Source organism: Lingula anatina, chromosome 5 (genome assembly GCF_051362555.1).
Source record: "Lingula anatina isolate TDL-2025a chromosome 5, LinAna3.0, whole genome shotgun sequence".
Lineage (NCBI taxonomy): Eukaryota > Metazoa > Brachiopoda > Lingulata > Lingulida > Lingulidae > Lingula > Lingula anatina.
The window spans coordinates 2,058,541-2,086,510 of NC_141771.1; the positions used below are offsets into that span (position 1 = coordinate 2,058,541).

At 39.3% G+C, this 27,970-nt stretch overlaps 1 protein-coding gene across 1 annotated transcript; it reads left to right on the forward strand.

Moving 5' to 3' along the window:
- Positions 1-473: 473 nt before the first annotated feature.
- Positions 474-26,279, forward strand: LOC106157904 (glucagon receptor). Its single transcript, XM_087014018.1, has 12 exons — positions 474-1,443; positions 8,012-8,111; positions 8,952-9,062; positions 9,484-9,614; positions 15,121-15,215; positions 15,689-15,857; positions 19,597-19,753; positions 21,759-21,819; positions 23,975-24,044; positions 24,432-24,523; positions 24,729-24,876; positions 25,093-26,279. The coding sequence occupies exons 1-12, from the start codon at positions 1,339-1,341 to the stop codon at positions 25,771-25,773; spliced, it is 1,920 nt and encodes a 639-aa protein (XP_086870144.1). The 5' UTR covers positions 474-1,338; the 3' UTR covers positions 25,774-26,279.
- The last annotated feature ends 1,691 nt before the right edge of the window (positions 26,280-27,970 follow it).

Sequence of the window (27,970 nt, forward strand, 5' to 3'; positions counted from 1 at the left end):
GGGCGCAACAAAAACCGGTCACAGTTTTGTATTTTTTTATGGTGAGGATAATATGATGACTGAAACGACCAGGATTACATTAGCGGTTGGAGGTCAAGTTCAAGATACCCAGTGATATATTAGCAGATATACAATATGCCAAAATATCACACTCATTTTGTTATTCCTTAGGACACTCAATTAGCTGTCACACGATATGCAATTGCCACCAAACAGATCTAAAAATCGAATTTTTAACGGCTTGTGAAGACACCTTGGATGTAAGGCCAACGTCATATACGCGCAGATGTAAAGGAGTCGGTGGCCCTGGAACATAATAATAATAATAATAATAATAATGAACTTTATTTTTAGAGGGTAAAACGTGCTAAGTGCACGCACTTATCTAACACATGGCCCTCAGTGAAACTGGAACTTAATATATGATTCAAGGATTTGCTGTATTCATTTGACACCCTCCAGGTGACGCCTGCTACCACAATCACGGCAGCCACTGGGAAGCTCCTCCGCACACACGGCTCCAATCAGCTCACAACGCACTGAAACCGAATAAGCTGCATCTATTCAAACATTCCCCGATTGCCGATGGTGAAACAGGTGCTTAAACGACAGCTAGTTGCAGTACGAGAAACGGCTATTTAAATAATAAACAGTTGCCATTTCATCTGGCGAAGCAGAAAATCTGAATGCCGTTAACCGCGGTTTCGTAAGCATTCGACAGCGACGTATCCAATAGACGTGTTCAGTTGCTGCTTGTAGTTATAAGTAGCTGCTCAGAAAATTGCAACTATCGGGTTTACTCTGAAAAACATCGTGAAGAAGTTCTTATGCCTGTTGCAGATATGTAGATGATTTGGTTGCGAATTATACCAAAAACGTTTATTCGCGTACTGTGTGTGCAAATGTATAATTGCAGTTAGACAACAGCAGTACAAGGATTGGACGTGACACAAACTAAACAACAGGTTTTATAAAAGGCCATATGTACGCAGTACCTTGTGACTTTATCTATGGAAGGTGAACAGCTTCAACTGGAGATGGCGATACTGTTACAATAGCTGTCGGTTTGAGACACAACGGTTCAAGAAATTGATATTTTAAGATAGGCCTGGTTTGCTTTGGTCTTTTAAACACGTCAAAGGCACTTGGGCCGCGATAAATGTAACAGTGTCACAAAAAGCAATGGTGTGTAGGGTCATGACACAAGTGAGACGATCTGGCGCTCATGGACTGCTAGCTACTTAACTGAAATGGAATTTAAAAGAGGGTTCGAAAGCACGCCCCGTGTAGTTAGTGACTGCTGAAGCATTATACAGAAAACAACTCGAAAACTCTGAGATGTGTTTCAGAAGAACCCCCTATTTAGCTGTCGGCCTTCTGCTTCACTGGGCATCGGTGATCGGTCAAACTGAGCCAGAGCAAGACTTGCCACATGTACACGAGGTAGGTGATGACCACACGGTGTAGAGTGTACAGTTTGTATTGATCTATTTCACCAATTTCAGGAACATAGACCTGTGCGTATCTCCCTAATTCGCACAAGCTATAATTTGCATGGTACATTTGATTCTTATGTAGAAGTTTAAAGGTATACACTACCCAGTTTTGAATATATTCCAGTGTCATAATACTATCTACGACCACATGTTCTGCAACACGCCATATGTACATGTCTTTGCCAATTCAGAGTAAAAGGAATCCATCTTATCAAAAGTTTTTTAATGTCACCATTTTTTCCTGGAATGTAAAGGAGTACACGGCGGTCTAAGCCATTGGCCAGTCATATATAACTAAATTATTTAATTAGTCATGATATAAAGCATCAAATCCGAGTGCTAGGACTGTTTGAACAATGATATGTGAGCTTTAATTTCTGAGGAAAATTCGATTTGTCAGGAAAATTGCAGATAGGTTACCCTCAATATTAAGTCCCAGTTCTAAAATCAAAACGGTATCACTACCCATTGATACATGTATATGAAAATATATTCACAGAACATTTCTCTCTCGGAGAATTAAAGTAATGACTCCATGCAAGCCAAAGTGTCAAATGTCGCGATGGGAACTACGTGTAAACTAGATAGCTCGCATAGCAAACCTAATGTCAAACTGACCTGGTCGGGGACGTCTCAGTAGTAGACAGAGATCAATAATAATAAAACTTATAATATTAGTAATAATAATAATTCTCGAGTTTGATGAATAAGTGCTTAACTCTCTATCACTGCCTTTTCTATGGGCAATCAGAGTATATAACCTTAAGCACTTTGGGTGATGAAGTCCATCAACTACCGGTACATATAGAGCTGTCATAGATTACCATGTGAGTACTTTTAAACGTGTGATTCATGTGTCCATCGCAGTGCAGTCTACCAATCAATGTATTAGTATAGTTCTTGCCTGGCGCTGTTCTAGAACACACTTCAGCACTATATTTCTTTCGATCATTTAACGCCCACATGTACAGACCAAACACCTGTCTGAAACCGCGAATTGAACTAATAAAAAGGAAATAATAAAAGTGCTGTTGTTGGAGGAGGGTGTCTGGCAGCGTGCTGAAACTCATTGTTCTTCGTCATACCAGAAGGATGATCTAAAAGCTGAAATCCCTTACCATGCAGGAAGAGGACACGGCGGTTGCTCGATCTTAGAAGCATTGTGACCTCCAGGTGTAGGAACCGGTGTTGCAGGTGCCTGGTTGTCAAATTCATCCCAATTATATAAACGGAGCTCCAAAATCGACATTGATTACAGCAAATTGCGACGAGCTGTACTGAACTCGAATTTTCCAAAATAATTTGAACCAGATAACAAAATTAAGAAATCACTTATGATGAAACATATGATAACAAGGGCTGGCTTGTGGAATGCTTATTTCACTTTTTGATTTTAATTTTAAGAAAGGGTTGTTTTCCACATAACACGAACAAAATATTGGAAAATAATTTCAAGTATTACAACAGGCATCGGGAAAAAAAACCGTGTCAATATTCTCGTAAAACCTGACTTAATTCTTTCAGCCGGATTAAATAGCTGGCCAATGTTCTCAATTCCTCTCGAGGCGCTGCCCTATACTTACAGGAAAAGATAGGGGCTGATGAAGACAGGTGCTAACAAGGTGCTCATTAACCACTGTTTCTTCTCACTAATTACAATGTTTCACAGGATGTTTACGACGCAGTGTATGCATATTATGACAAATGTTATTAAAACTGTTTATCCTTTTCGCCTGTGCCAAGAAAAGGCTACTATCTTACAGGTGGATTGACATGCATACGTCTTTGCGTTTCGTGCCGTAGGATATGTCACTGCTGTGACCTCTTAAACCGGATATATCAGTGACGTCATTTAGTGAAACTCCGGAAACACCCTTATGTAAATTTAAGAAAAATTGGATTTTTTGTGATTAATATCCTTTCTTTAAAATATATTATTTTTAAACACGGAATCCTCTTTTCTTTGAAACAAGGAAGCGTCAGACGGAAAAATTGATAACTCGATTGTAAAAGAGGAAGTTTACTAACAATCCGTTTCATATTTGAAAATCCGAAAATATAATCGGACATAAAAATCAAATTACAGAAAAAGCAACATTCAGATTCGCTCTATAGGGTGACAGTGATCTGTCTCCAATCCCTTCAAAGCTGATGCTATTTTCACGAATTATTTTTTGCCTTTACTGTTCATTAGATAACTCTGTGTTCTTGTAATAGAAGCTGAATAGTCCCTATACTCTGCTGATTCTGGTCATAATTTCACACGCAGGTCGCCGTGAAGAAAATTATTTTATAAGAATTCAATTTGCCTTTCAATAGAGTAATCTGTCATTGCATGACGTGGAGTTATATGAATTAGAAAGATCTAGGCTGCGTATCCCGCGGTAACGTGTGAACAGCGTAATTGGGTAATCATAGAGTAACTGTGTTAATATCATTACTATTAGCTGAACTGAATACCAACATCATTTTTATTTTACATACGCCAAGATTTAATGCCACCACAGCATGTGTTGTATTTACAAGATGTCGCTGGGGCGTTTGTAATCTATATACATTCTTTTTTTTTTCGGAGAACGACGTTTATTATCCCATCCCGCTGCCACCAGTGTGATACTTGTTTTTTCGCGCTATAATGCTTCGTAGATGGCTTCTATAAAGTGAACCTTGCGAACCGGAATAAACAGCCGTGTTGACCTAGGCATTGGATTAAAAAGATGCTGTTTAGCTTTTTCCATAAGAATGCAACTCAAGTTGTTTCAATGTTTCAGAAAATTGGCATTTTAGTCTGACAGCCATGTGGTGTATAAAGTAGCTACAAGTAACAAAGGATGATGGCTTCATTTCACTTTGGTATCACATCAGATCCGCTCGTGATTTCGTGAATATTTCTTTATTATTTGCAAACACCATGCCACAGAGTGTCTCAAAACTAGCGTATTCGATTCAGCATGCAACTCTCGCTGACGCAAAAACAGTCACATCACAATTGTGTTTAGCTCGCGTATATAGGCCTACATGTATGTACATGTATATGTAAAGCTACACCGTGGTAGCGTGACGAATTTCCCATTATAATGTGACTTTAGTAGAACGTTTTTTTTTAGGAAGCAGTCGCCGTTCAGCTGTTCTGCCGGTGCTTATGTGAGAGACAATCTTTCCTTTAACCATCGGCCATATGGAAGGCTTGGTGATCGTACACTCTTGTATAAAGTATTGATAAATGTAATGATGTGGCGTCGCCCAACTGTGTTTTTAATATACTTTTTCGAAGAAAAAATTGTAACAACCCCAAATCTGATAAGACGCACTTTCAAAGGCAAAGACGGCTACTAGTTTTCACAATAACTTAATCACATCGATTTTTGTTAAAATAATAGTACTTGATCCCTTCCTGTTTCGAACCCGTTCTTCTACATATGACCACCAGTTCAAACAAATACTTGATCATGAATGCCAGGTCAAAAGCAAGTCAATCTCATTTGGATAAAGCCGTTGGTAATTGCGTTGAATTTCTAGTAAAACTGGAAAAAGACCGCATGGTAAATAGCAATATGCTCGTTATTATTTATTCAGCTTTCAAGATATTTATTGCTTATGGATTAAACAGTTACGAAAGATTTTATTGCCCATGAGATAGACGCGAAAGGCTGTTTAATCGATGTATTTTATGCCTCTCCACTGCAATTTGGCCCCGGCACAGGTCTTCAATAAATTTGGATCTAAATGGTGACGATGTTTTATCATAAGTACAGACATACTTGAAATGAAAATAATGTTGGACTTGGAATAGGATCAGTGACGTGCTTCTTATCTGATGGTACTTCGTACTTCCTGCAAAAACGAGACATTCCTGTTTCACTTCGAGTGCACAGAGAGTGGCTGCTAACTGTTCCATTGTGAAATATACACGTGTGTATCTGATGATCGAGATTTTCACTGTAGTTATTAACAATATGTTATTTACCATGATAGTCAAACTCAAGGGGGATACATCCTTCCACAGCAAACCGTAAAAGGAGCAATTCAAAACGCATAATTTCAATAAGAAGTAAAAAAGTGTTTATGAGGTTCTCAGTTTTCCCTTTTTAGATACGCGTATTGGTTAACACACTTTCAGTCAAACAGCAGGAGAGCAAGAAGTTGTCATTTGCAAAATGTGCCAAAACTTTTTCAGACAAAACCTATTACAGACAGATGTTATGACCTCATAACCACGCCTGCTGGAAATTTGTTGAGTAAAATCCAATAACACTAAGCGTGGAGTTGCCTCAGAAGGTTCGGCATTAAGAAGGGTACACGTAACAGTGTTCTTTTATAGTATTTTTACAAATAGATATAAGTTGGACTCCGAAAACATTGAATAAAACGTTTTTTTAGTACACTGCATTCAGTAAGTGAATATTATACGAAATCAGTTCCGTGTGGTTTCCCTGATCATTCCATCTAACTGAAACCTCTTAAAAGCCAACTAACCAATTACTAAGTAATGATAAAACCTTCTAAGATAATGGGATCTTAATAAGGGGATGCGTGTTCCGCCTTTTTCCGGAGATCAGATCTGCACTGATACATCTTCTTCACAGACGCTGATGAAGACAAGATAAGCCCACATTGATTCTGAAGGTTTCATAACCATTGACCTTGCTCCAATATAGTTTAATCCAAACAAAAAATAATTAAATATCCCCATTACTCGGTAACATGCAAAAGCAAAAAAATCGATTGGTATATCAGATTACTCCTTGTAATGAGCTTGCACGTCAGGCATAGGGGATAATTTAGAAACTTTCACGGATCTAATTGAATGTTTTTGTCCTTGAGCACGCATAGTAAAGCATGTTACCAAATACTCTTTCTTTACTAGGCTAACATTAACTAATAAATGGGCAAAGTCTTATGCCAACATGTGTTGGTAATTATTTCAACCGCAGCGAAACGCGAAGCACCACTAAAATGTACAACTGAACTATCTACACAATTCGTAGATGTTATATATTGTTTTTATGGCTGCAGCATTTGTCAGGTTTATGAGTTAATCTGTCACAGCTTATATCCGGTAGTGTACTTTTAAAGTGTGTATACCTACCCCCCTCAACCAGGGCGACAGATTGATATTTCACAGATATCCACAGATATATCTCTAGATAAATATACAGTCATTTGGCTCTGTGTGTTTTACCGTTTTTCCCTGTAGAATCTGCCACCATTGTAGAGGGTAGTCAATACCTGCCACCACAGATACTAGTGTATCCAGGATCATTGGACAGTCAGGCTCATGGGGGGTTGGGGGGTAGGGGGTGAGGGGGTGTTTACATTCGTGTCTGTAGTGCCAGGGGCAGGTAGAACCGGCCGGGTAGCTCAGTAGGTAAGAGCACTCGCCCTGTAAGCGAGGGGTTCCGGGTTCGATTCCTGGTCTGGTCGGTGATTTTTCTGCACTCACCCCAAATCGCTACAAACCTTACATTTAAACAGTGACGGGTTAAATGAAAATTACAGGTAACGATCATGTATTAATGTATTAATTACATGTATTAATTATCACTTATTAAAAAAGAACAAGACGGATGACATTTCAGTTTTCTTTCAAATTGCAGTCAGAATGTGTGATGTATATTGCCTATAGAATAAACAAGCTGACCCAGAAGGACTTCGACCTCAGAAAGGACACGGATCTAAAACAAAAACACTGATACATGTACTTTGGCCATCGTCAATTTTTTACTGTATGTGAAAACATCTAGATATCTATACTCTTAGACGCAGGCATGTCAGCCTGTTTTTCTTAGTTTGAATACCACGTTATAAATAACCTTTAGTGCATATTTTGTCAAAATTGACATACAACGTGCCTTTTGATATTCAGGCTAATTTCAACGCTATCGTTTACCTTCAAGTACTGAGATAAATTGCTGTTGATGTACCTAGGTGACTTACAGTTATAGATGTTAAGAGACTTAACGTGCACTTTCGTAGTCGCTTTAATTTAACAGGGCGTTTATATAATGCTTAGATACCAGGATGGTGGAATATAATTAATTACCACCCAGTGAGAGACTGGTCTTTTAGATTGCTCTAACTCACGTCGTGCGCTATACCCGACCTGCATGGAAGTGTGTGTACACATGTATGTTAGGACTTTCCAAATCCCAAGATCTACAGAAGTATTTAGCATTTGTATAACTGAGGGACCACAACTATACCGAACATTTAAATATGGAGGACTTTAACAACGTGCAGGGATCATTTTTGAATCGTTCTAAAACATATAATTGGTCAATCTAGTCCCCTCCCATGGTTGCTGTATGTAGGTTTTAAAACCATATGTCAAAATAATTTAGTCTTGATCAATAGATAGTAAAACAGACATTAAGTCAGTTCTCTATTTTTTGCTTAGTATTGTGAAATTGAAGATGAAGGCAATATATATACAAGTGCAATATAAGATTACATTGGACATAACGCAGGCATTTTGTACATTTATGCATCTTACATATTTTTCATTATGTTTTAAGAATGTGGTGCTCATACCGAGAGCGAAGCAATTTGAGCTTCTCCAAGCAAAGGAACAAGAGTGCTACGAAAAGATGGCATCTGAACCTCCGCCTACGGAAGGTATATTTGACATTTCATTTCGCATTTTTTGTAAAAATGCTTTTCATGCTCACGTCAACAACCGCATTTAACTTTTAAGTACTTAAGCGTCTCCAAGGCATATGACTCATTCACAATGGGACTATCTGTCTACGTACATTAAGCTAACTCCGGGGGGACTCTCGCTGAATGCAATGACATTAAGAAAGTAAGACGCTTCCTCTTGCTTCCAACGCTGGTGTATAATAACGAGCCTTTCCATATTCTTATCAAGGCCAAGAGGAAACGTGCTCATCTGTTAATCTGTTTGTAAACACCGAGAGTCCTCACAAAGTTAGATCGATTAATGTAGATTCATCTAACTCTGCGGGGACTCTCGCTGAGTGCAATCAGCATAAATGAATGACACCTCCCCTCTTGTTTCTAACGTACTCGAATAACCACCAGATTTTCTGCATGTTACTTCACACCAGGGGGAAGAGTGTGAATCTGTTAAACAGATTGCATTCAGCGGGAGTCCCTGCACAGCCTAAATAGACCGATGGTGTCTTTGGGAATGGGACCATAGTTTAATTGGGAATGAGCCCATAGTCTGATTGAAAAAACAAATGAGACCTAAGGTTTTACCTTACTCCGAGACTTAAGATTCGGGTATGTCTTGGTTCTTGACAATTGCCCCCCTCCCCAGGCCAATTTATGTATGCCAACCCACATGAATGCGTCTTTCGTAATCCTCTTGGGGAATTGATTCAGTGTCTAAAGTTTTTAGTGGGTCGCCGTATTTGATCCGCAGATTTATAAGTCCGCTGTTCTGAATGCGCTCTGGGTTGCTCTCAAGTACATTCTGATTTTTATCTGTAGGTGCCTATTGCAATAGGACGTGGGATGGACTTTTCTGTTGGCCGAACACCCCTGTTGGGACCACAACTATACAGAGCTGTCCTAACTATATCAACATGTTTGATGTGAGAGGTAAAGTAATGCATGAATACAGATTAAATGAACAACAAGAAATAGGATAAGTTTAACAATGTCAATTAAAATATAGATTAATAAATGAATAGAATAGAACAGGTTAATAAATGAATAAAAACATTAATAAAATGTATATATATATTAAAAAGCTCGAATGCAATAGAACAGTGCCCTCTAACAAGGTCACAGATGGAAATTTCACTGGACATTTACAGATGTCTCTGTTCGCCTTGGGGAAATGTGCACACTATCAATCAGCACTCCGGGTAGAGAGTACAAGTATAGCGAAACTATAGTAGATAAACTGAACTAGCAGACCATTGCTGCATGGTTAATTTCTGTCTGTTTGTATGTCTGTCGGCCGGTCGATTCCATTCTATCGAACGCTCCGTTCAATTACATACCACTCTCTTTCCAGAAAACGCTTCCAGAGAGTGCTTGCAGAATGGCAGTTGGTTCTACCACCCTGTCTACAACGGCACTTGGTCCAACTATACTCAGTGTCGGGCAGACCTTAGCCCTGTGCAGGAACTAACCCTTTTCATGAAGGTAATTAAACACTTGGTCCAACTATACACAATGTCGGGCAGACCTGAGCCCTGTGCAGGAACTAACCCTTTTCATGAAGGTAATTAAACACCGCCGGATACAAGCTGCCCCCTTCTGTGTTGAGAAACCTTTAAATCTTAGACCCCATTCCCGGAGATTAGATCGATCCAACTAGATTGACCTAACTCCCTGGGTGTTCACGCTAAATAGATGTTAGCCGAGCGGGCACGAAAGTTAATTACCCCCTTACAGCTTGTAGTAGGCGGGACGGACATTTAAGCCGGATTAGTTGACAGTAATCTAGTGAGACTCCCCACGAGGATAGATCGATCTAAAATCTATGGGGATGCGCCCTAAAAAACAGGATCACTATGTTGAGCGTATTGTACGATCTTCTGGATGTTCTAGTGTGTGTCTGAACTTATTGGTTGTACAAGGTCCAAAATCGTTCAAGTCTATGTAAAGATGTATTTGTAAATTTGTTTGGTTGTGGTAAAGTGACAGGGTAGACTAAAATACCATTCATTTACACTCTAGATGCATGAAGCCATTACTCCCTCTGTGCTAGCTTCCACGTGAGAAATGATATCACCCTGTTTATTTACTTAACCAAAGTGTGTAACCTGATGAGGGACATCTCGTCCGGATGTCGTCTGCTCTTTAGCAGACATCGCTGACGTCACGGTAATAGATATACGACACCAATACTGATGCAAAGTGATGGTAACATAACGCCAAAAAAAAAAAAAAAAACGACAGCGCAAAGCTTTCCTGGGAATTTACGGTGGGAATAGAAACACAATTGTAAAGCATGGATTTTGATAAAGTTAATTAGAAAGAGGAAAGGGGATTTGTCTTAGGGAATTAACGTTTATGTTCACCGGGTTAATTGCGACTAGAGGAAATGTTGTTGTCCTGGATTGTTGTTATTATTGTCCTTATTGTAATTAATTGGCTGTGATCTCTTTTCTAATCTGTGGCTAACCCCAAAACAACACGTTACTGACGCAAAACAAGGCATATGGCTTATCTCATTAACCGACTGAGAGAGAGAGAGAGAGAGAGAGAGAGCGAGAGAAACAGGAAGGGACACACACACACACACACACACCCATACACACACACACAGAGGGAGATACAGAGGGAGAGAGAAGGGAAGGGACACAGATACACACACACACACACACAGAGAGGGAGATACAGAGGGAGAGAGAGGGGAAGGGACAAAGACAAACAGAGAGAGAGAGAGGAAGGGACACACACACACACACACACACAGAAAGATAGATGGATAGAGAGAGAGAGAGAGAAATACAGAGGGAGAGTGAGAGAGAGAGTTAAACTCTTAAAGAGGCGGCCTATTAGACGCAATGCCGATCGTAATTGCAACAACACTGTAAAATGCCGAGTTGAATCAGTTACTAAACATTTGAACAAATCCAGGCTGTTTCCTACCCACTCAGATAACGTACTCAGGTGTGTATTTGATCAAAACAAACTCATAAAAACATCGCTTTTAAATGGGCGTATTCAACCATTGAACCCTAGGTGCCAAGGTGGCATACTGGTTTCATCTCCAAAACAACTTCACCGTACGTTTTTAAGGGGAGGGTGAACGATCTCCCCGCCTACCTTTAGCCCTCGTGTGGCTGGTATGTGCTCTCTCTTAACCTCTAGATAGCTGCAAGCCGTTTCAGTATGTTAAAGAGAGCACATATGATCCTAGCTCTTAGAATCAAGTGGAATCGTTAACCACACACGCGTACAGAATTGGGATTTTGCTTTATATTGCTGACTTCAATTACGCGCCATTCAGGTACTTTACCAGATATGTATTTATAACAAAATACCGTGCATTGCAAAGTAGAAAGTCTTTCGACATTTTTGTGGGCTACGTTGATTCGTTTGTTGTGGTTTTCAAGAGGTCTCATATGACTAACTGCTACTGAATGGATGTAATTTTACCTTACACGTGGTCAACCTCAGCCTACGGAAATCAATATATAAGCATTTACCATTGCGGATGATATGTAACTTGTGTCTCTGAAATTATTTCAATTCATAGTGGGTGGTGCAGACAAGGAAATAACAGGCTTTTTGAATTAAGGCAGAGCTTGCAAATCTCATTTTTCAGAACTGTAGGGATTTTTTTGATCACGTCTTTCCTTTCAGTCAAAAGTCCTTGGTTTTCAGTCTGCCGGAGGGAGTATAGATTGTTTTATGTCTATGTACGAGATAAATATATCTTTTGAACTTTTTTTAATTTGATTAGAACCGAAAGGGTCTTCTCGAAATATAGGGTAAAAAAAAAATGAAAAGTTCACACCGGTACATACCAGTACCAGGAGTGCATTAACACTTCCTTGACATTTCATCTTGTCGTAAATAACTGCAATAATCTGTTGGCATTATGAAGATTTAGTTGAAGCACTTTATTTATGAAAATACATTTTGATCGCTTAGACCATATTGAGCGAAACGATCGCCTACATGTACGTGCATGTGGTGGATTGATTAAGCCCACACAGAGGCGGATTTAGTGGGGGGGGGGGGGGGGGGGGGGGAGGGAGGTCCAACGATCTCCTCGTGAAATTAGAATATTGACTAGCTAAAATCATAGTTTATAACCGTATCTAAAAGCGTCGTTCGCCCTCTAAAATACGCCAAAAAACGGGGGGTGGCTTTGCATCCACGGACCCTCCTTCAAATAAGCCTGGATCCGCCCCTGCCCACATACACATACAGGTCTCAGCTCGTGACATCAATAAAAAAGAATAGTTAAATACTCCGGTTCCATGGTCGGGTTCCCTGAATGAATAAAAACATATGCCTATTGCTCATTCGTCTGGAAGTCTGCTTCAAGTAACGTTAATAGATTTACTGTAACATCCATATTTAAAGATAAACGATAACGACTGAACTTGTGCCCAAGAACGCATACAGTGAAGAAGGCAGCCAATAACTGATATATTTTGCAACCCACTGGTCACTGATCCATAGTGGTAAGCAGATGGCCCTTCACAAACAGAACAAACACTGACACGATGCACTCTATTACTGGTTTAAAGATAAATCATCAGGGTCTTCTCCGTTGTTAATTTTCTGAGAATCGTTATAAAAGATGTTTAAAGTGGGAGAGCTACTGAGGCCCCTAGGTAATAAAAGCCAGGACACTGTGTTTTCTGTCTTGAAGATCCGCCATGAGATGGATGGGAGTATCTTCTAATAAAACAACAGGAAACATCCTGAATCATTCCTCAGGCGTTGACTACAGCGTACGCCCAGGTTTACAATGATGTAATATGAAGCAGCCTTTGTGGAAAATAATCATGTATGCAGTATAAGACGGCCAAACGAACATACCGGCGTTGCCACGAACGTTTCACGTATGGTTAAGTTGGTTTCAAATGCTACATTTCCGATTCTAAAAGGGAAAGCAATTGCGTCTTCAATTTTTCTGGGGTAAACGGAAATTTATTCATAATTTCCAGTGGTCAGTGAACCCGTTCCGACATTCAAAGTTAGTCGAATGTTCTATAAAGGAAGGTGCGTTTTCTTGGTATAATCTCATAAGAGATTGTTATAAAGGGTAGCCATCTGTGACGGTCCAAATTGTCCCATGACATGCAAAATTTTCTGAATAATTGCGATAACCGTGGCAAAATGGAATCTATTTTATTTCTATGTGTCGCTGTGTATTTATTATGGAAATTGGAATCTCATATACGAGTAATTATCCCCCCTTTAAACACCCTGGATACAATGTATGTTTTTCCTTTAATATCTGCGTTCAGTGGTGTGCTGTACATGTTTACACTGATAAGCATTGCAGAAGACCTTTAGTGTGCTGGCGTGATAATATTTGCCTGCCTTAGCTTTAACTTATTTGAAGTGCACAAAGACGCAGAGTTACTCAGTTTGGTCAAGCATACCCAAATGGGGTTATTAGCAACAATTACGATGTCTTAAAACTAACCTTATAACTGACAAGTTTAAAGTTTGAATCTGTACCTGAGTAAATTTGAAATGGGTGGTACAGTGAATAAAATACCGAATGACGCATACACAATGAAATGACACCAGGGTACAATATAAACATATTAGTAGGCATCCCATGAAGCTTTTCTTTAAAACGACCCGATGCATTTCAGTTGACCAACAACCTCCTTTTGATAGAGGGTCGATGTTTGTATACAGTCGCATTATATACAAGCTACTGTAGTTCTGGTACATACTCTGAGCCTTGTGTTCCTGGGGCACACACTGCCGTTATTAATTTTGTATGTCTATTGAGGCTAACCAGAAGAATATGTCATAATGGCAACATCAGCCCTTGCTATGATCACCTGACAAACATTCCATTTTGTATCAATTTTAACACCTAATTTTGTTGATTCCTTTTTCTTTGCTGAGTGCGTATGCAATGATGTTTGTATAATCAAGTAATTTCTCGACGACTAAATGCAAAGGTCTCCGCTGCAATTAATACTTTTCTAGGTATTTGACTGACGCCTATCTGTTACGCCGCTCATGCTCAGTGTACACTGTAGGATATTGTCATTGGGGAATTAAGGCATCAAAAGTCTAAGACGACAGTTTTAGGGTAAATGTTTTAAAGCAAAATAACCTTTGAGGGAATAATTGAGCATTTATAACTCTGTTTGAGATCAAAACTCAATCACGAAGCACTTAAGATATTTGGAACGCTAGCTGCGTACGTATATGAGAACGCGGAATTACCGAAAGAACGGAAATTCCTTGAGCACCCTTGAAAAAACGGTCAAGTGTCAACCTTTTATTGTAGTCGTTAACTGGTGGTGACTTGCTATAGCCTAACATTTAGAGGAAAAATTCGGTTAATGTGTTACGTTGCATCGCACTCTAATACATTATCCACTAATAAACCCGCTTAATGACTTAAAAGCGAACTCTTAGAACTATCATCGATTCTGCCACTTTTGTTTATACCATAACCCTTTCCTTTGCTTCTGTAGCAGTGTTGTTTGTCACTTGGTTTCAAACGCATTTCAGCACTGCAGAGTTCACGCTGTATTTTTCTTTGAATTTCGTGCCCTTTACAGCTTGTCGTAGCTTCGACATGTTACTGCCTGTGCCTTAAATTACCTTAGTTCTTTCCTACCAGTATTTCGAACAGTAACGATAATGATCGACAGTGAGCGACAACACCTGTTTAAGTTCTTTTGTGTACTTCTTGTTTGTTTGTTTGTTTGTTTGTTTGTTTGTTTCAGTAGTCACAACCTCAGCACACCACATTACTATAAAATAAAAAATAAATAAATAAATAATAATGATAATAATAATAATGATGATAATAATAATAATAATAATAATAATAATAATAATAATAATAATAATAATAATAATAATAACAAAGTCGAACGTAGTTTCATATCAAAGTAAATGTTCCGATTTTTCGTTATCAGTGAAACAAACCGTATGTCATACTGCTACAAGGAAGGCAATGGCTGGTTTCCTTGTTTTCCAGAAACATCTCAACAACATAAAGCTGTTGTACAGTGTCGGGTATGGGACGTCACTGCTGGCTCTCGTCTTAGCCTTGGTGATAATGCTACTCTTCAGGTAGGTAAACATATGGAGGTCATTGAATGAAAGGTATTTTTAACTTTGTACAAAAGACATTCACGGATTAAGCTGTAAGAAAAGTTGAAAGTGGTAACCATTTACGATAAAGATCCCTGAAACATGCTTTTTTGACAAACATTTCCGGGAACACTTGACTACGCACGCTATTAATTTCTAAATTTAAAATATAGTTGATTATTTGTAAACATCTGATTAACTTGGAAATTTAGCCTTTTCCCTAATATTATATTATATTATATTATATTATATTATATTATATTATATTATATTATATTATATTATATTATATTATATTATATTATATTATATTATACAATCATTGACTTAAATTAACGTCGGTCAACTATCCCAGCTGCGGGTTAGTACATTTCAGCGGTGATCTCATCCAAAGTCAATATTAACATAACGTCGTAACATATATTATATATTACATTTATAATCTATCTTAGACGCCTGCATTCTCCCCGGAACGCCATCCACTGCAACCTGTTCCTGTCGTTTGCACTAAGAGCTGGGTTGGCGTTGCTGAAGGACAAGGTACTCCTGGGAGACCTGGGACTGCCCCAGGACGTCACCGAACTATCCAATGGGAAATATGAGTTCATTCCACAGGGACCGGTGAGTACACCATTGAACTACCCAATGGGAATATGAGTTAAATCCACAGGGACCGGTGAGTACACCATTGAACTACCCAATGGGAAATATGAGTTCATTCCACAGGGACCGGTGAGTACACCATTGAACTACCCAATGGGAATATGAGTTAAATCCACAGGGACCGGTGAGTACACCATTGAACTACCCAATGGGAAATATGAGTTAAATCCACAGGGACCGGTGAGTACACCATTGAACTACCCAAAGGGAAATATGAGTTAAATCCACAGGGACCGGTGAGTACACCATTGAACTACCCAATGGGAAATATGAGTTCATTCCGCAGGGACCGGTGAGTACACCATTGAAATCAGCAGCGATAGAGTATTTTACGTCCATCCTTTTGAAACCATTACATGTATTACCGTGTGGTAAATAAAATACCAACATGTTGAAATGGCATGCATGCAAAACACGTTGAAAGAAAGACAAAACGCTGATTATATCTTTCGTTTCCTTAAAAATGGACATTGTTATTTTTATTAGGCATTTTAATTTAAAAATAGCATATTTCTTTTCAAAATACAGTAATCGGCAGAGGACAACATCAAGCCGATAAATACATGCATATGCGAGTCACATCTCACCCACTATACTAATTTGATAAATGAATTTCAGACCCAATACACCAATGCACTGACGTTAGTACTGTCTTGTATAAAGTACAAGTCAACTGGCTTGATTAGTACTCCGGGTTTTGGACTAGACTGGAACTCAAAGTAAAAATGACAGCAATGTCAGCTTCTGTCAGATGTTACGTCTTTTAAGCAACCGTTTGCAATAAGATAGAGACTAACGTAGGTGGCGACCTAATCAAAATTCACTACCAGTGCTGTACATAGTACCGTGCTTTCCTATCAGTATCAATCTCTAGGCGATCATGCGATTACGACCAGAGCGTGAACGACAGGGAGTTCAGGAAAACGCGATAATTATCGTATTACAGCAAGAAAAGCTCTGGTTGATATTTCTAAAGGACTTACTTAGACCGTCGCGTGTTAAGAAGATTGGGGAGTCTGTCCAACATCAGGTTTGAACATATAGCATCATATTGGATAATGTGACATTGAAGCAAATGTGGCTTTAAAGGTACCAGTGTACTATATGCCCGATTGAAAAATGCCCCAAAGTCATATTATGATCTTAAACCCTTGTAGAACTACTTATCTTTCCTAATTCAGCCCTTGAAGTTATAAGACTCCTGGAATAAAGTACCTGAGGTCGATGTTTCCTTTTGACATTTGTATCTTCAAGTCTGGTCATACATTATAAGAACTTAAGCATTTAATTGGAAATGACATAAATAATCGATTAAAAGTGGAGTGACGGATAGAGCAGTAGTACTTGCGTAAGCGAGAGGAATTGGCTAATTTTCTCGAGGGAAATTAGCCTTAAAGAAAATCTTGAATATGATACCTTTAACCAAAAAAATCTGCTTGCGTTCATTCATCCGCACAGAGAGATGGTTAGCGTTTAACCGCGGGTTCTATTTTGTAAAAATAAAATGCGCATCAGGTTACCCGATGAATGGATTTCACTTGTATCTGGAGATAAAAAACAGGTTCCCGGAGCACGCAAAGTGTGAATTGAAGCCTGAGGAATCTGTGGTTTTTATTTCTACTAATTCACTCGGAATGAGGTTTCTGTTTACTGTAACGATTAGAATAAATGGCGATAGATTAGCTTTCTAGCTTGCAATATTTTGTTCGTTGCTTTGGCGAATTTTTTTAATCTAAGAGATTCATATTAGATGAATATATATATATATATATATATATATATATATATATATATATATATATATATATATATATATATTATTCATTTTAATTTTACTGTAATGCATTTTTAAATAGATTCCAAGCGAGTAACAAGATTTGGAAGTGCATGTGTATGGAGTCTCTGAATTATTGTTTGAAAACGGACCGGTTATAGAAAGTCAACGCAGACATACAATCAGACCATGCGTTATCTATCCTCCCCTACCAAAAGTGTAACCCCTAACGCAATGCGTAAAGTGATACAGAAAATCATTTAATCCACCAAGGTTCTTGGTTCAACTTCTAAAAGGATTTTTTCATGAAAATTACTAATTGTACTACCAGTGAAGAAACGAACCATATTAAAAATCAAAGCCGAATTTTAATGTTTTACAGTATTCTCTGGATTGGAGGACGCACCTGTCGCGTCTGTGCGTGGATTCAAAAAGTTTGGTAGCGCAGTGATGTGCAGTGATGGCGTCCCATACTTTGCAAAGATAGAATGAGATCATTTTTGTTTGCAGAATTACCCTCCAGTTATTTATTTCTAAGGATATCCTATGCATTCGTAATGAGGTGTTGATCTCTGGAATGAGCTAACCATGGAGGGGGGGGGGGGGGGTCTGGATCTGGTTCGCACATAACCAGCCTACTGTTGCATTGGATGTACGTGGAGTTGCATTCCATGCTAAAAATAAATAGGTGATCATGGATTCCAGAGATATTCTCTACATTATAACTTAACAAAAGTTAAGTTTCCTTTCCATGGTAAGGTTCGCAGAAAATAGAAAATACACTTGAAACCTATCACCAGCTGTTCTCAAAACCCTTACGCGTCCTTAAATTCTGAGAATTATATCAATGCCCAGTATTGGCTGGTGTCCATGCCAGATATCCGGTGTACCATCTGCCACGAAATAAACGGTTCCTGGTGGGGATCTCTGCCAAAAATGGCGATTGTACAGACAGGGTAAGCACAGAAACTTGGTTTGCTCTGTTCTAGTGCAATGTTGTAGTCAAGTTCCTAAATGTCGTGAAACGTTTTCTACGAAGAAGACTTATTAACATTCTCTCATCTCTGGGTGTGGTTTCCTTCGGTTGACCTTACCCAGGCAGTCTTGCCAATGTGCCTGTTTGGTTATGATATCTAACCCTTTCAATGGTTGTCTAGGAACAACCAAACCTCCTTGCAAATCGGAGGGTCAAAACACCCTCCTACCCCTGTATGTCAACTGCTTGGTAAAAAAAAAATGTATCCCTCTCACTTAGGAGCTGCATATTAAAAACATTTGGTTTTGGAGTATTTCAATGGTTACTCTAAGTAGGTCAGTGCTCTACTACTCACATGCACAATTTACATGATGGTCGATTGCATATTTGTTATGTAATAGTAAAACTAAAATTATGGATACCTCTCTGTACACAATGTACATAATTGAGGTACGGGTGACATATCTTTGGTAGGGTAGTATATAAGTATCTCCAAAGCCGTGCATTCAATAACTGATGCAGTAACCCGCAAGAAAATGCAGTAGTATCGAAGTAGCAAAGAAGCATTAACGCAGTAGTGGTGTGGAGTATATTTGCAGTAGAAATGCAGTATAGCCTACTACAATTCTACTTCAAAAATAACATAGGGTTGTACAGAGGAGGAGCATAAATGCAGTAGATTAGCAGCATGATAGAAGCATGTTTCAAATATGCTAATTAGCTCCCACATCGAAGCACATTTGAAGCATGTTTGCAGTATGATTGCAGTAGTCTACTGCGCTGGAGTATCTACTTCGTTTTCGTGCGGGTAAGTCATGCGTATGGTATAAGAAAACGGCGTATGGACGGCTATTTGCAGTTTAATGTACAGTGAAATCATAATAATTAAATTAACAATTATAGGCGGATTCTTTCTGATATGTCATTTCATTTTTTCACCCTTTCAGCACTGGGAATGCAAGCTTCTCTTCACAATATTCCATTACGTCATAGGAGCCAACTACACCTGGATTCTTATGGAGGGTGTCTATCTCCACATGATCATCTTTGTCAGCGTCTGCTCTGAAAAAGAAGTCATTAAGTGGTATATGCTGTGTGGATGGAGTAAGTATTAGATGGTACAATATAACAAAAGGATAACAACTGTTCATTTTTGGCCAAAAAATGAATTTTCCTGGGGTTAACGGCAATTTTCCCAAGAAATTAATACGACCGTGTGCAGGATGGGTACAGTCAGACATTTTTTTTTGTTTTTGCTTTTAAACTTTTTGCATAAAAGGCATTTATAGATGGGGGAGGGAAGCAAATTTCAAATAGAAAACACAATGTGGTCACTAGTAGTTTGTTCCTACAGCGACCTTTGCCCTGTGGGTCTTTCTCTGTGAATACAATCATTGGGTTTCTTATTGTTGAGCCAGTACAGGTTAATAGTTCAATCTTGAGTCTCAATCCCATGGTTGCTAGGGTATTGCGATATTCCTCACGTCGGTCAGTTGGTCAACCTCCCACGTGCGTGGTCGATATGATGGCCCTTGAAGCCCGAAACCAATAAACGGGTTTATTCGAACGCCGTCTTCCTAAACGGATAATTGCTATCGATAGACAGGAAGGGGATATTACTGTTATGTAACTGATCTGTCTCGCGGTCAATTCAGGTGACGTGATACTAACTGGTTATATCCTATAGCACTTACCAGACAATAGCAGAGCCAGGGACACGTACCGAACAGGAATTTTACTCAACAACATCTGGATTTAAACATAATTTTAGACAACCTTATAAATAATAAATCAACTGTGCTATATTCACTGTTTTCGGATAATACAATGACATTTTAAACATATTCTAAGGCGAGACATATACCGGTATTAAATACTGCAATGCGCCTTACAAAATACATTTAGAGGTGTGAACTATCGAGCGAGTCTGGTGTCCATATCGGCCTAACAATACTTGGAACTTGACGTAGCTAGATTGCCTTTGTCACAGTGACTGTAAGAACCATGATGTGTGCAGTTCATGTTTAAAATCACTTTACTAGGGCCGTCTTTTAATTTTAGCAACATTACTACATATGGATATAAGGATTGACATTTAAATATACGAATATAATATCGTAGCACGTTGTATTTATGGTGAAAAGTGCCGTATTGATTTGTTAGGAGAATGAAGTTTACGCCTCGTGGATATTAATGTTTATTCGGACTTAAGAGGCTTAAGAGGAAAAACGCATCCTTTTTCTTTTTATGCTCATTCCTATTACCCTAGGTTCTAGATTCCGGTATTGCCAGCTCGATCTTGATTTCATATATAACCCATAGTAGCAATACCAGACTCTAGCGAACAGTGGCAACTCGGGGGCGTTCTTCTTCAAAATTCTGCCTGGGGCGCTTCCATATTTGGAAGTCACATGTCACAGCTGTGTCCGCCTGGATCCATATTTGGAAGTCATAAGTCTCGTACGTCACAGGTTTGGCCGCCTGGAGCTGCCTTTCCCGCCTTGCGCTGAAGTCTCGTGCAGGCGAGACAAGAAGCAATTAAAGTGCCTGACGCGGAGTTAGAAGTTTGAAATGAAAATATCTTGCAGTCGAAGGTCAGTGCCACAATACAAGCAACATTCTGCTGTAAAAACTTATTTTCGTGTAGCCATTGCGCAGCCCTTATAGTGGTATCGGGCATACAGTGTAGCTGTCAAATTTGGCACACGGCAAGTACATGTATTGTGCATGTGTATATCTCAGGACTTAATGCTTTGATAAGCAAAAAATACAAAAACATTGGATATATCTTTTCTTTCCGAAGAATATTATTTATTTTTTCACTTTACATCTTAAATACAGCAAATAAAATTAAATAAAGCAGAATTAAAATTGTTTTACGTTTTATTTTGGTCTGATGACATTCAACTGCATTTTCACTGCGGAGCAGTTCTATTTGATTGATGGAAAACTTTCATGGCCGCTGGTCTTCAGAGTTAGTAAAAGCGACTCCACCACAAGGTATATTTAGCAAGCTAGCTTTTACGTTGCTCTGACACTCAGGGTAATTCCTATACATTATATCTCATTTCCGGTGTTTTGCATTTTAATCGTTCTTTTTTCATTTCAGCCTGCCCTCTGGTATTTATAATCCCATGGATAGTTCTGAAGGCAACGTTTGATGATATATAGTACGTATTAATACGTCTTTAATGTATGTTACCTAAAGGTAAATTGTTTTATATATCTCTGTGTGTGCGTGCATGTATGTGTGTGTGTGTGCGTGTCTGTATACATGTATGTGTGCATGTGTTCTGTGTGTGTGTGTGTGTGTGTGTGTGCGCGCACGTGTGTGCCTGTGGATCGCGTTTTAACCGTTCACTGAGTGCTACATCATTTAGATCGTTTAATACTCCGTCATATTATTCACCAAAGTCACCATGCTGCTAAAATCAACCCTCGCAGCCTAAACGTTGTACAGCAGAGAAGATTGCAACAAAACTGAAGCAACTGTTGTGTGGGAAATATCATCCGTCAGTCAAATGAAAGGCAGCAGAAAAGTGGTTTATTATAGCAATGGCTAATTAATATGTTCCCCCCCAGATCCAGACAACTGCGACGTGACCTTGAAGTGAAGCATTATAGATTAAGTTACACTTGTTGGGTTTCCAGAGACGGATGGCAATTGACATTTGGCGCAACAAAGGATTTCTTAAATCATTTGACTTATTTTTGCTAGTCCTTTGTAAAGATTCCCTTTCCTAATACGCGACAGTTAGCATGGTGAGGTCAGGGGGATTAGAATCGATACTGCTATTTATATGTCGTCTTTCTCTAGCTTTCTCTCTATCTCTCTCACCTACCTACATACATAAAACTCTCTCTCTCTCTCTCTCTCTCTCTCTCACACACACACACACACACACACATACACACACACAGACAGACACTCACCCTTCTGCAAACAGAGCCAAGAAAAGATATGATAAACATCAACAACAACAGCATTTGCTGTGGACTATGATATTACGTACTGTAATAAAACAACCCACTGCATCAGCACCAATGGCATTTGCCTTAAAGTCTGCTGATAGCAATTCGAAGCTGAATGTATGAGTGAAAACGATCCTTACTGCATACCAATAACTTCCTTTACCAGTTTTAGCTCCGCGTTAAACTGGCTTTTGGAGGAGGGGGGAGGCCAGCCCAAATTTTATGAACAAAATATCGGTAAAGTTTTGTACTCTTTAGCTTTGCGTAAACATTTCGTTGCCTTGAAAACGAGACAGAAATTTCTACTTTTTATTCTCGATAAAAAATAAATATATAGCCAAGCCAAAAATTTAAAAGATGGCTAATATATCCGGCAAATATCGAGGGAGTTGAACCTCAGAAGAAATACGTTGAGATATTAAAGTGTATTGTTTGTGAGAAAGAAAAGAATGTCAGGGTTTTCAACGAGCGCAACGTACATTCTTCTTGGGAGTTCAACCCCCTTGAGTATGACCATTTAAAAACACAGCTTTTGATCGATAAAGTTTCAAATGCATGTCAATCTATTCGTTTTGAAGGGATAACGATTATCAGCACTGACGCATCACTTCACTTGTAGCGTAAAATAACGTGTACATACGCTTAATTGCCACTATACGACCAGTGGAGCGTATAGAAGTGTTTTCTTTAAATCAGTTCAGCATGTTTCTTAATTGAAAAAGCCAAGAGAAACTTTTGAGCGTAACTCATTACCTTCCGTTACCCGTTGGCTCTAAATTAGCAATTGATGAACAAAACAAGGCATTGAGTCCAGATCTATTTATTGCGCGTGAATGCATGGTCGCGTTTTGGCTTTTGGTCGGTGTTCTGGTCTTGATGCACAATGGGAAATGACGCGCGAGATCGACCGTCCGTACACAAAGCGCATCCAGAACGCTTGTTTTTCAAGGAATTTCAAAGAGCCTTCTTTATTTACACGCCGGTGACTTCAAATGTTTTCTAATTCATTCGATTATTATTTTTGCAATATTTTGGTGTTTGCATGTCCATAATCTAGATTCCATCAATCGATTTATGTCCTTGTGGGAGGAAAGTTTTCGCGTATCTGTTTCCATGCTTAATGCAATGAAAATAACATGGGGAATGTTTTCTGTATAACTAATTTGTCAAACAAGAATCCCATGTGCTCCACTTCGATACTTTGTAGAATTCAGTGGATAGTTAATTAGGCAATACTTGTTTTTGGCGAATAAGCTGAATATCTCTAAGGAAGAGGAATGATAAAAACAAAGTTAATTTATATTGTCTGAGAAGAAAGATACACGCAGATGTAATGTGCTTATTTCGTTTCAGTTGTTGGAATACTCAGACTAATAAACACTTCGCCTGGTTGCTGCGGGGACCGAATATCGTGATGTGCCTAGTAAGTCGCACGTGCGTACATGCTTGAGCACGAGCACACATGCGTTCACAAAAATACATATACGATCTCTTTACACGCACATTAATATGCTCATATATACTTACATGCGCACATGCATACATACATATATGCATACACACATAAACGCACACCACACATCTCCAATTCGTTAGGAACACGTTCTTCTGTGTCAGAATCCCAGAATTACATGTAAGAGACTCACCCAATAGACACATACGCATGCGGTGACACACGCTTCCTTAAATCGATTTTCCGAACAGTTTTATAACTGGGAAAGAAGTAAATTAATAGACGAGTAGTAGATGATTTAAGTATGCAAATGAAATATCACCTCTCATTTTAAACATATCTGGTTTGTTTTTTTAGATCAACTTCGCTATATTTGTGAATATAGTGCGAGTCCTCTGCGCCAAGCTAAAGGCAGGCACGTCACAGCAGGCAAAGAGAAACAGATATAAGTGAGTTGATTCAAGTTTTCTGCGATAATCATTTCTCATTTCCCTCTTATCCACATATAAATCTTTCCTGTTGGAAATGCCTAGGATAAGTTTGGTTTTGTCAAACTATTTTTTTCAATCATTTCCTGCTGTGTATATGATTAAAATTGCATTCCATGAGCTCAGTTACGCCGATCTTGCCAACTGTGTTCTGTTAATTCTTCAGGAAATTGGCCAGAACCACCCTGGTGCTCATACCGTTGTTCGGGGTACATTATGTGCTGTTTGTCAGCTTTAACTTCATCGACAAACACCTTGATCAGAGGGTGGAGGTGGCCTATCTTTACCTGGAGATGTTCTTCACGTCATTTCTGGTAAGATATCACAAGCTCTTTCATCATTACTGATGACAGTTGGATGCGTTTCAGTCTCACCTATCGCATTTGAGCATTCAACAAGTCCACAGCCAATATAACGCGTTATCTTGCTAGCTTCAGAGCTTAGTGATGTAAACTTAGGCATTAACGTGCTCTAAATCAGCTTAATCATTCTCGATTTTTAATTTTATTTTGATATTAATTTTATTCCAGGGGTTTGTGGTGGCCCTGTTGTTCTGTTTCTTGAACAATGAGGTCCAGAACGAGCTGCGCAGAGCCTGGGAGCGCCTGAAAGCGTGGGGCATAGAGAGGCGATCAACACGGCACATTCCATCAGGCATGTCCATCGTAGTGGTCAGCAAACACAAGCCTGCTTCATGGAAACATCATCCACACCCTGGAGATATTATTCCGAAAAAGGAAGCACATTTCCATCCAGATATAGTTAATAAAGAAGCAGATTTTAATTCCGATTTTGGAAGTAATGATCTTATCAGTGGAGAGAACACGCAGCAGATGATCAATTCTAAATATCGTCCGACTCGAAAGGGTTCCCCTCACGGGAGAAAGAGGTGCGTAATAAACGCCAGTTATAGAACATCGACCAGTAGTAGCCACAGTTATAAGAGCAGGAATTGCGACTCTCAGGGCGCATCCCGAAGCTCATTTAAAACAGATCCGAGCGACTCTGCGCGGAGTCTGCGGCCTGAAAATGACGTCATAATGCTCGGATCGATCTCGCCATTGCTCACACGTGACACCAAGGGCACCGAGACAGGATATCACACGGAATTTTCTCGGAAGTGTCGCTCAGACAGCAGTGACTCTATTTCCAGTGAGAGTGGATCTGAGAAAGAACAACTACTGCACGACGTGCCTAATTTGTCCGTGTGATCGCAAACAAAGGTGCCTTTAGTAATACCTTAATTTATTACAATAGTATAAGTACGAGTGTAGTTTTACTTTGTACCGCCAGAACGGATTATGACATGCATCGGGTTATTTGGATGAGATAAACAAGCTGGAGTCAATGCGTGTCATTCTCAGTGACTAGGCTAGCGGGTGGCTGGCAGAGCACGTGCTCTGGGTGCCCGTAAAGAGGGCGCCACTGGGTTGTTTTAACGGAGTGAGATATGTTAAAACAGGGACGTATTTTTTTGCATATCCAGAACTTGTTACCCTGGTATAGGCACTGTTTACTGATACACCTTAGCCCCTCTGGCTTTCAAATATTTTACTTTGGTGCGAACATTTATCGGACCAATATTTTTGTTCAAGGGCAAGTTAAACGCGAAATGCGATCTTGCATGTTGACACATACATTTCTTTTCTGTTGTTTATATTGTACTGGAAGAGAAAACACAATCAATATTTTTATGTCATCGAAATAATATGTTCCAACACTGTATAATGATATGTTTTCGATTTGTCTCTTTTTCTGCATATGGTGCCACTTTTCCTTATGATAATTAACTGTTACGTTTTTCATTTTAAAGAAGCTCCAAGTAACGTTTAGCAAAGAAAAAAAAAGCTGATTCAAAAAGGCAAATTCAATCTCTGTAAATTTTGGATCCTCACTAAATTTAAGTTTTTTTCTTTCGAGATTATATTCGACGTAATGATTTCTTGGTGCTCGACTAACTGCAAAATTTATCGTCCCTAAAATGGCCAGAAATAAATCAGAAACAAAATAACTGCTAATATACAGGTAACAACCTGACCCAATGGCCAAGTTGTCTTCAGACAGTATATCTATAGAGCCCGCTGCGGAAATCACAAGGTTTCTAAGACTGGTCCACATGCAGAGGTCTCCCATGTACGCGTACAAACGCACGCTTTTTAACAATGGGACTACCAAATCTAAGACCCCATTCCCACTGATTTTAGATCGATCTATCCCTGTGGGGAGTCTCACTAGATTACTACCAGCTAAGCCGGCTTAAATGTCTGTCCCGGCTAGTAAAAGCTATAAGGGGGTAATTAACTTCGGTGCGCGCTCGGCTGATAGCAATTTAGCGTGAACCCCCAGGAAGTTAAGTCGATCCAGATGGATCGATCTTAATATTTGGGAATGCAGTCTAAGGTAAATTATCTGTCCCCAGTGTAAGCCGCGCATCGTTGATACTTTGATGTCAGTTCATAACACTCTTAGGGGAAACCACGAGGATGTTTTCCAATGCTGCATTGATTTTAATGAAATCTCTAATCTTAGTGATCAACCGTCTCAGTTATCACAATTACCTCCTTTTCATTGCTGCTGTGCATGGCGCAGTAACTAATCGATAAGCACAAAGGATAGTGATTGTTTAATTAGGCTTAATTCTTAAACACAATCAAATTCTCACGGGGGTCGGTGCTAAACCGACATTATAACTCAGATTAACAAGGAGGTCCATTGCAACAAACCTGAGTGTCTGTGTAACAGAAAGTCCGCCCTGGATAATGGTAAGGGTAAGAGGCCATTCCCAGAGACTATTGTACTAACTTTGGATCGTAAACAGGGGGTTCTCACTAAACTGGTATCAAGTTCAGCGGCTTAGCTGTCTCGCACACCCACTGAAGCTGTTAGAGGACTTCAGTAGACGTGCCAGATCGCATATAGGCCGTTTAAGTTAAAAGCAATTTAGCGAGAAACCCCTTGGAGATGGATCGATCCAGTTAGATCGATCTAGGGATGGGAACCCAGTCTTAGTCTGACCTAAGTGAGTCAATATCTAGGGCCTGGCACACCTGTACAAATGAATGGGAAGCGGACTCTCTGTCATGAGGACTCTCTGTCATGGGGGGCTCTCTGTCACGTTACACCGGCAGGTACAGGTCTGTCCCAGCCACCGCTTTGATAGCATAACTGGATTATATATTTTTCTTGGAAGTATGAACACCAGATGACAGTTCATACACGTGTAGCGAGCCCGTGTCAATACCCGATGACATAACAGCGAAACCATCCTTTGTTTACTATTTGCTTTCGTACGTGCAACACTTCCCGGTGTACAGAATGCTAGATAAAATGGAGGATTACATTTCACAGCGTTGACAGCCGTAATCTGTAGTACCTACACACACTAGTATTAAATCCATAGATGTATTA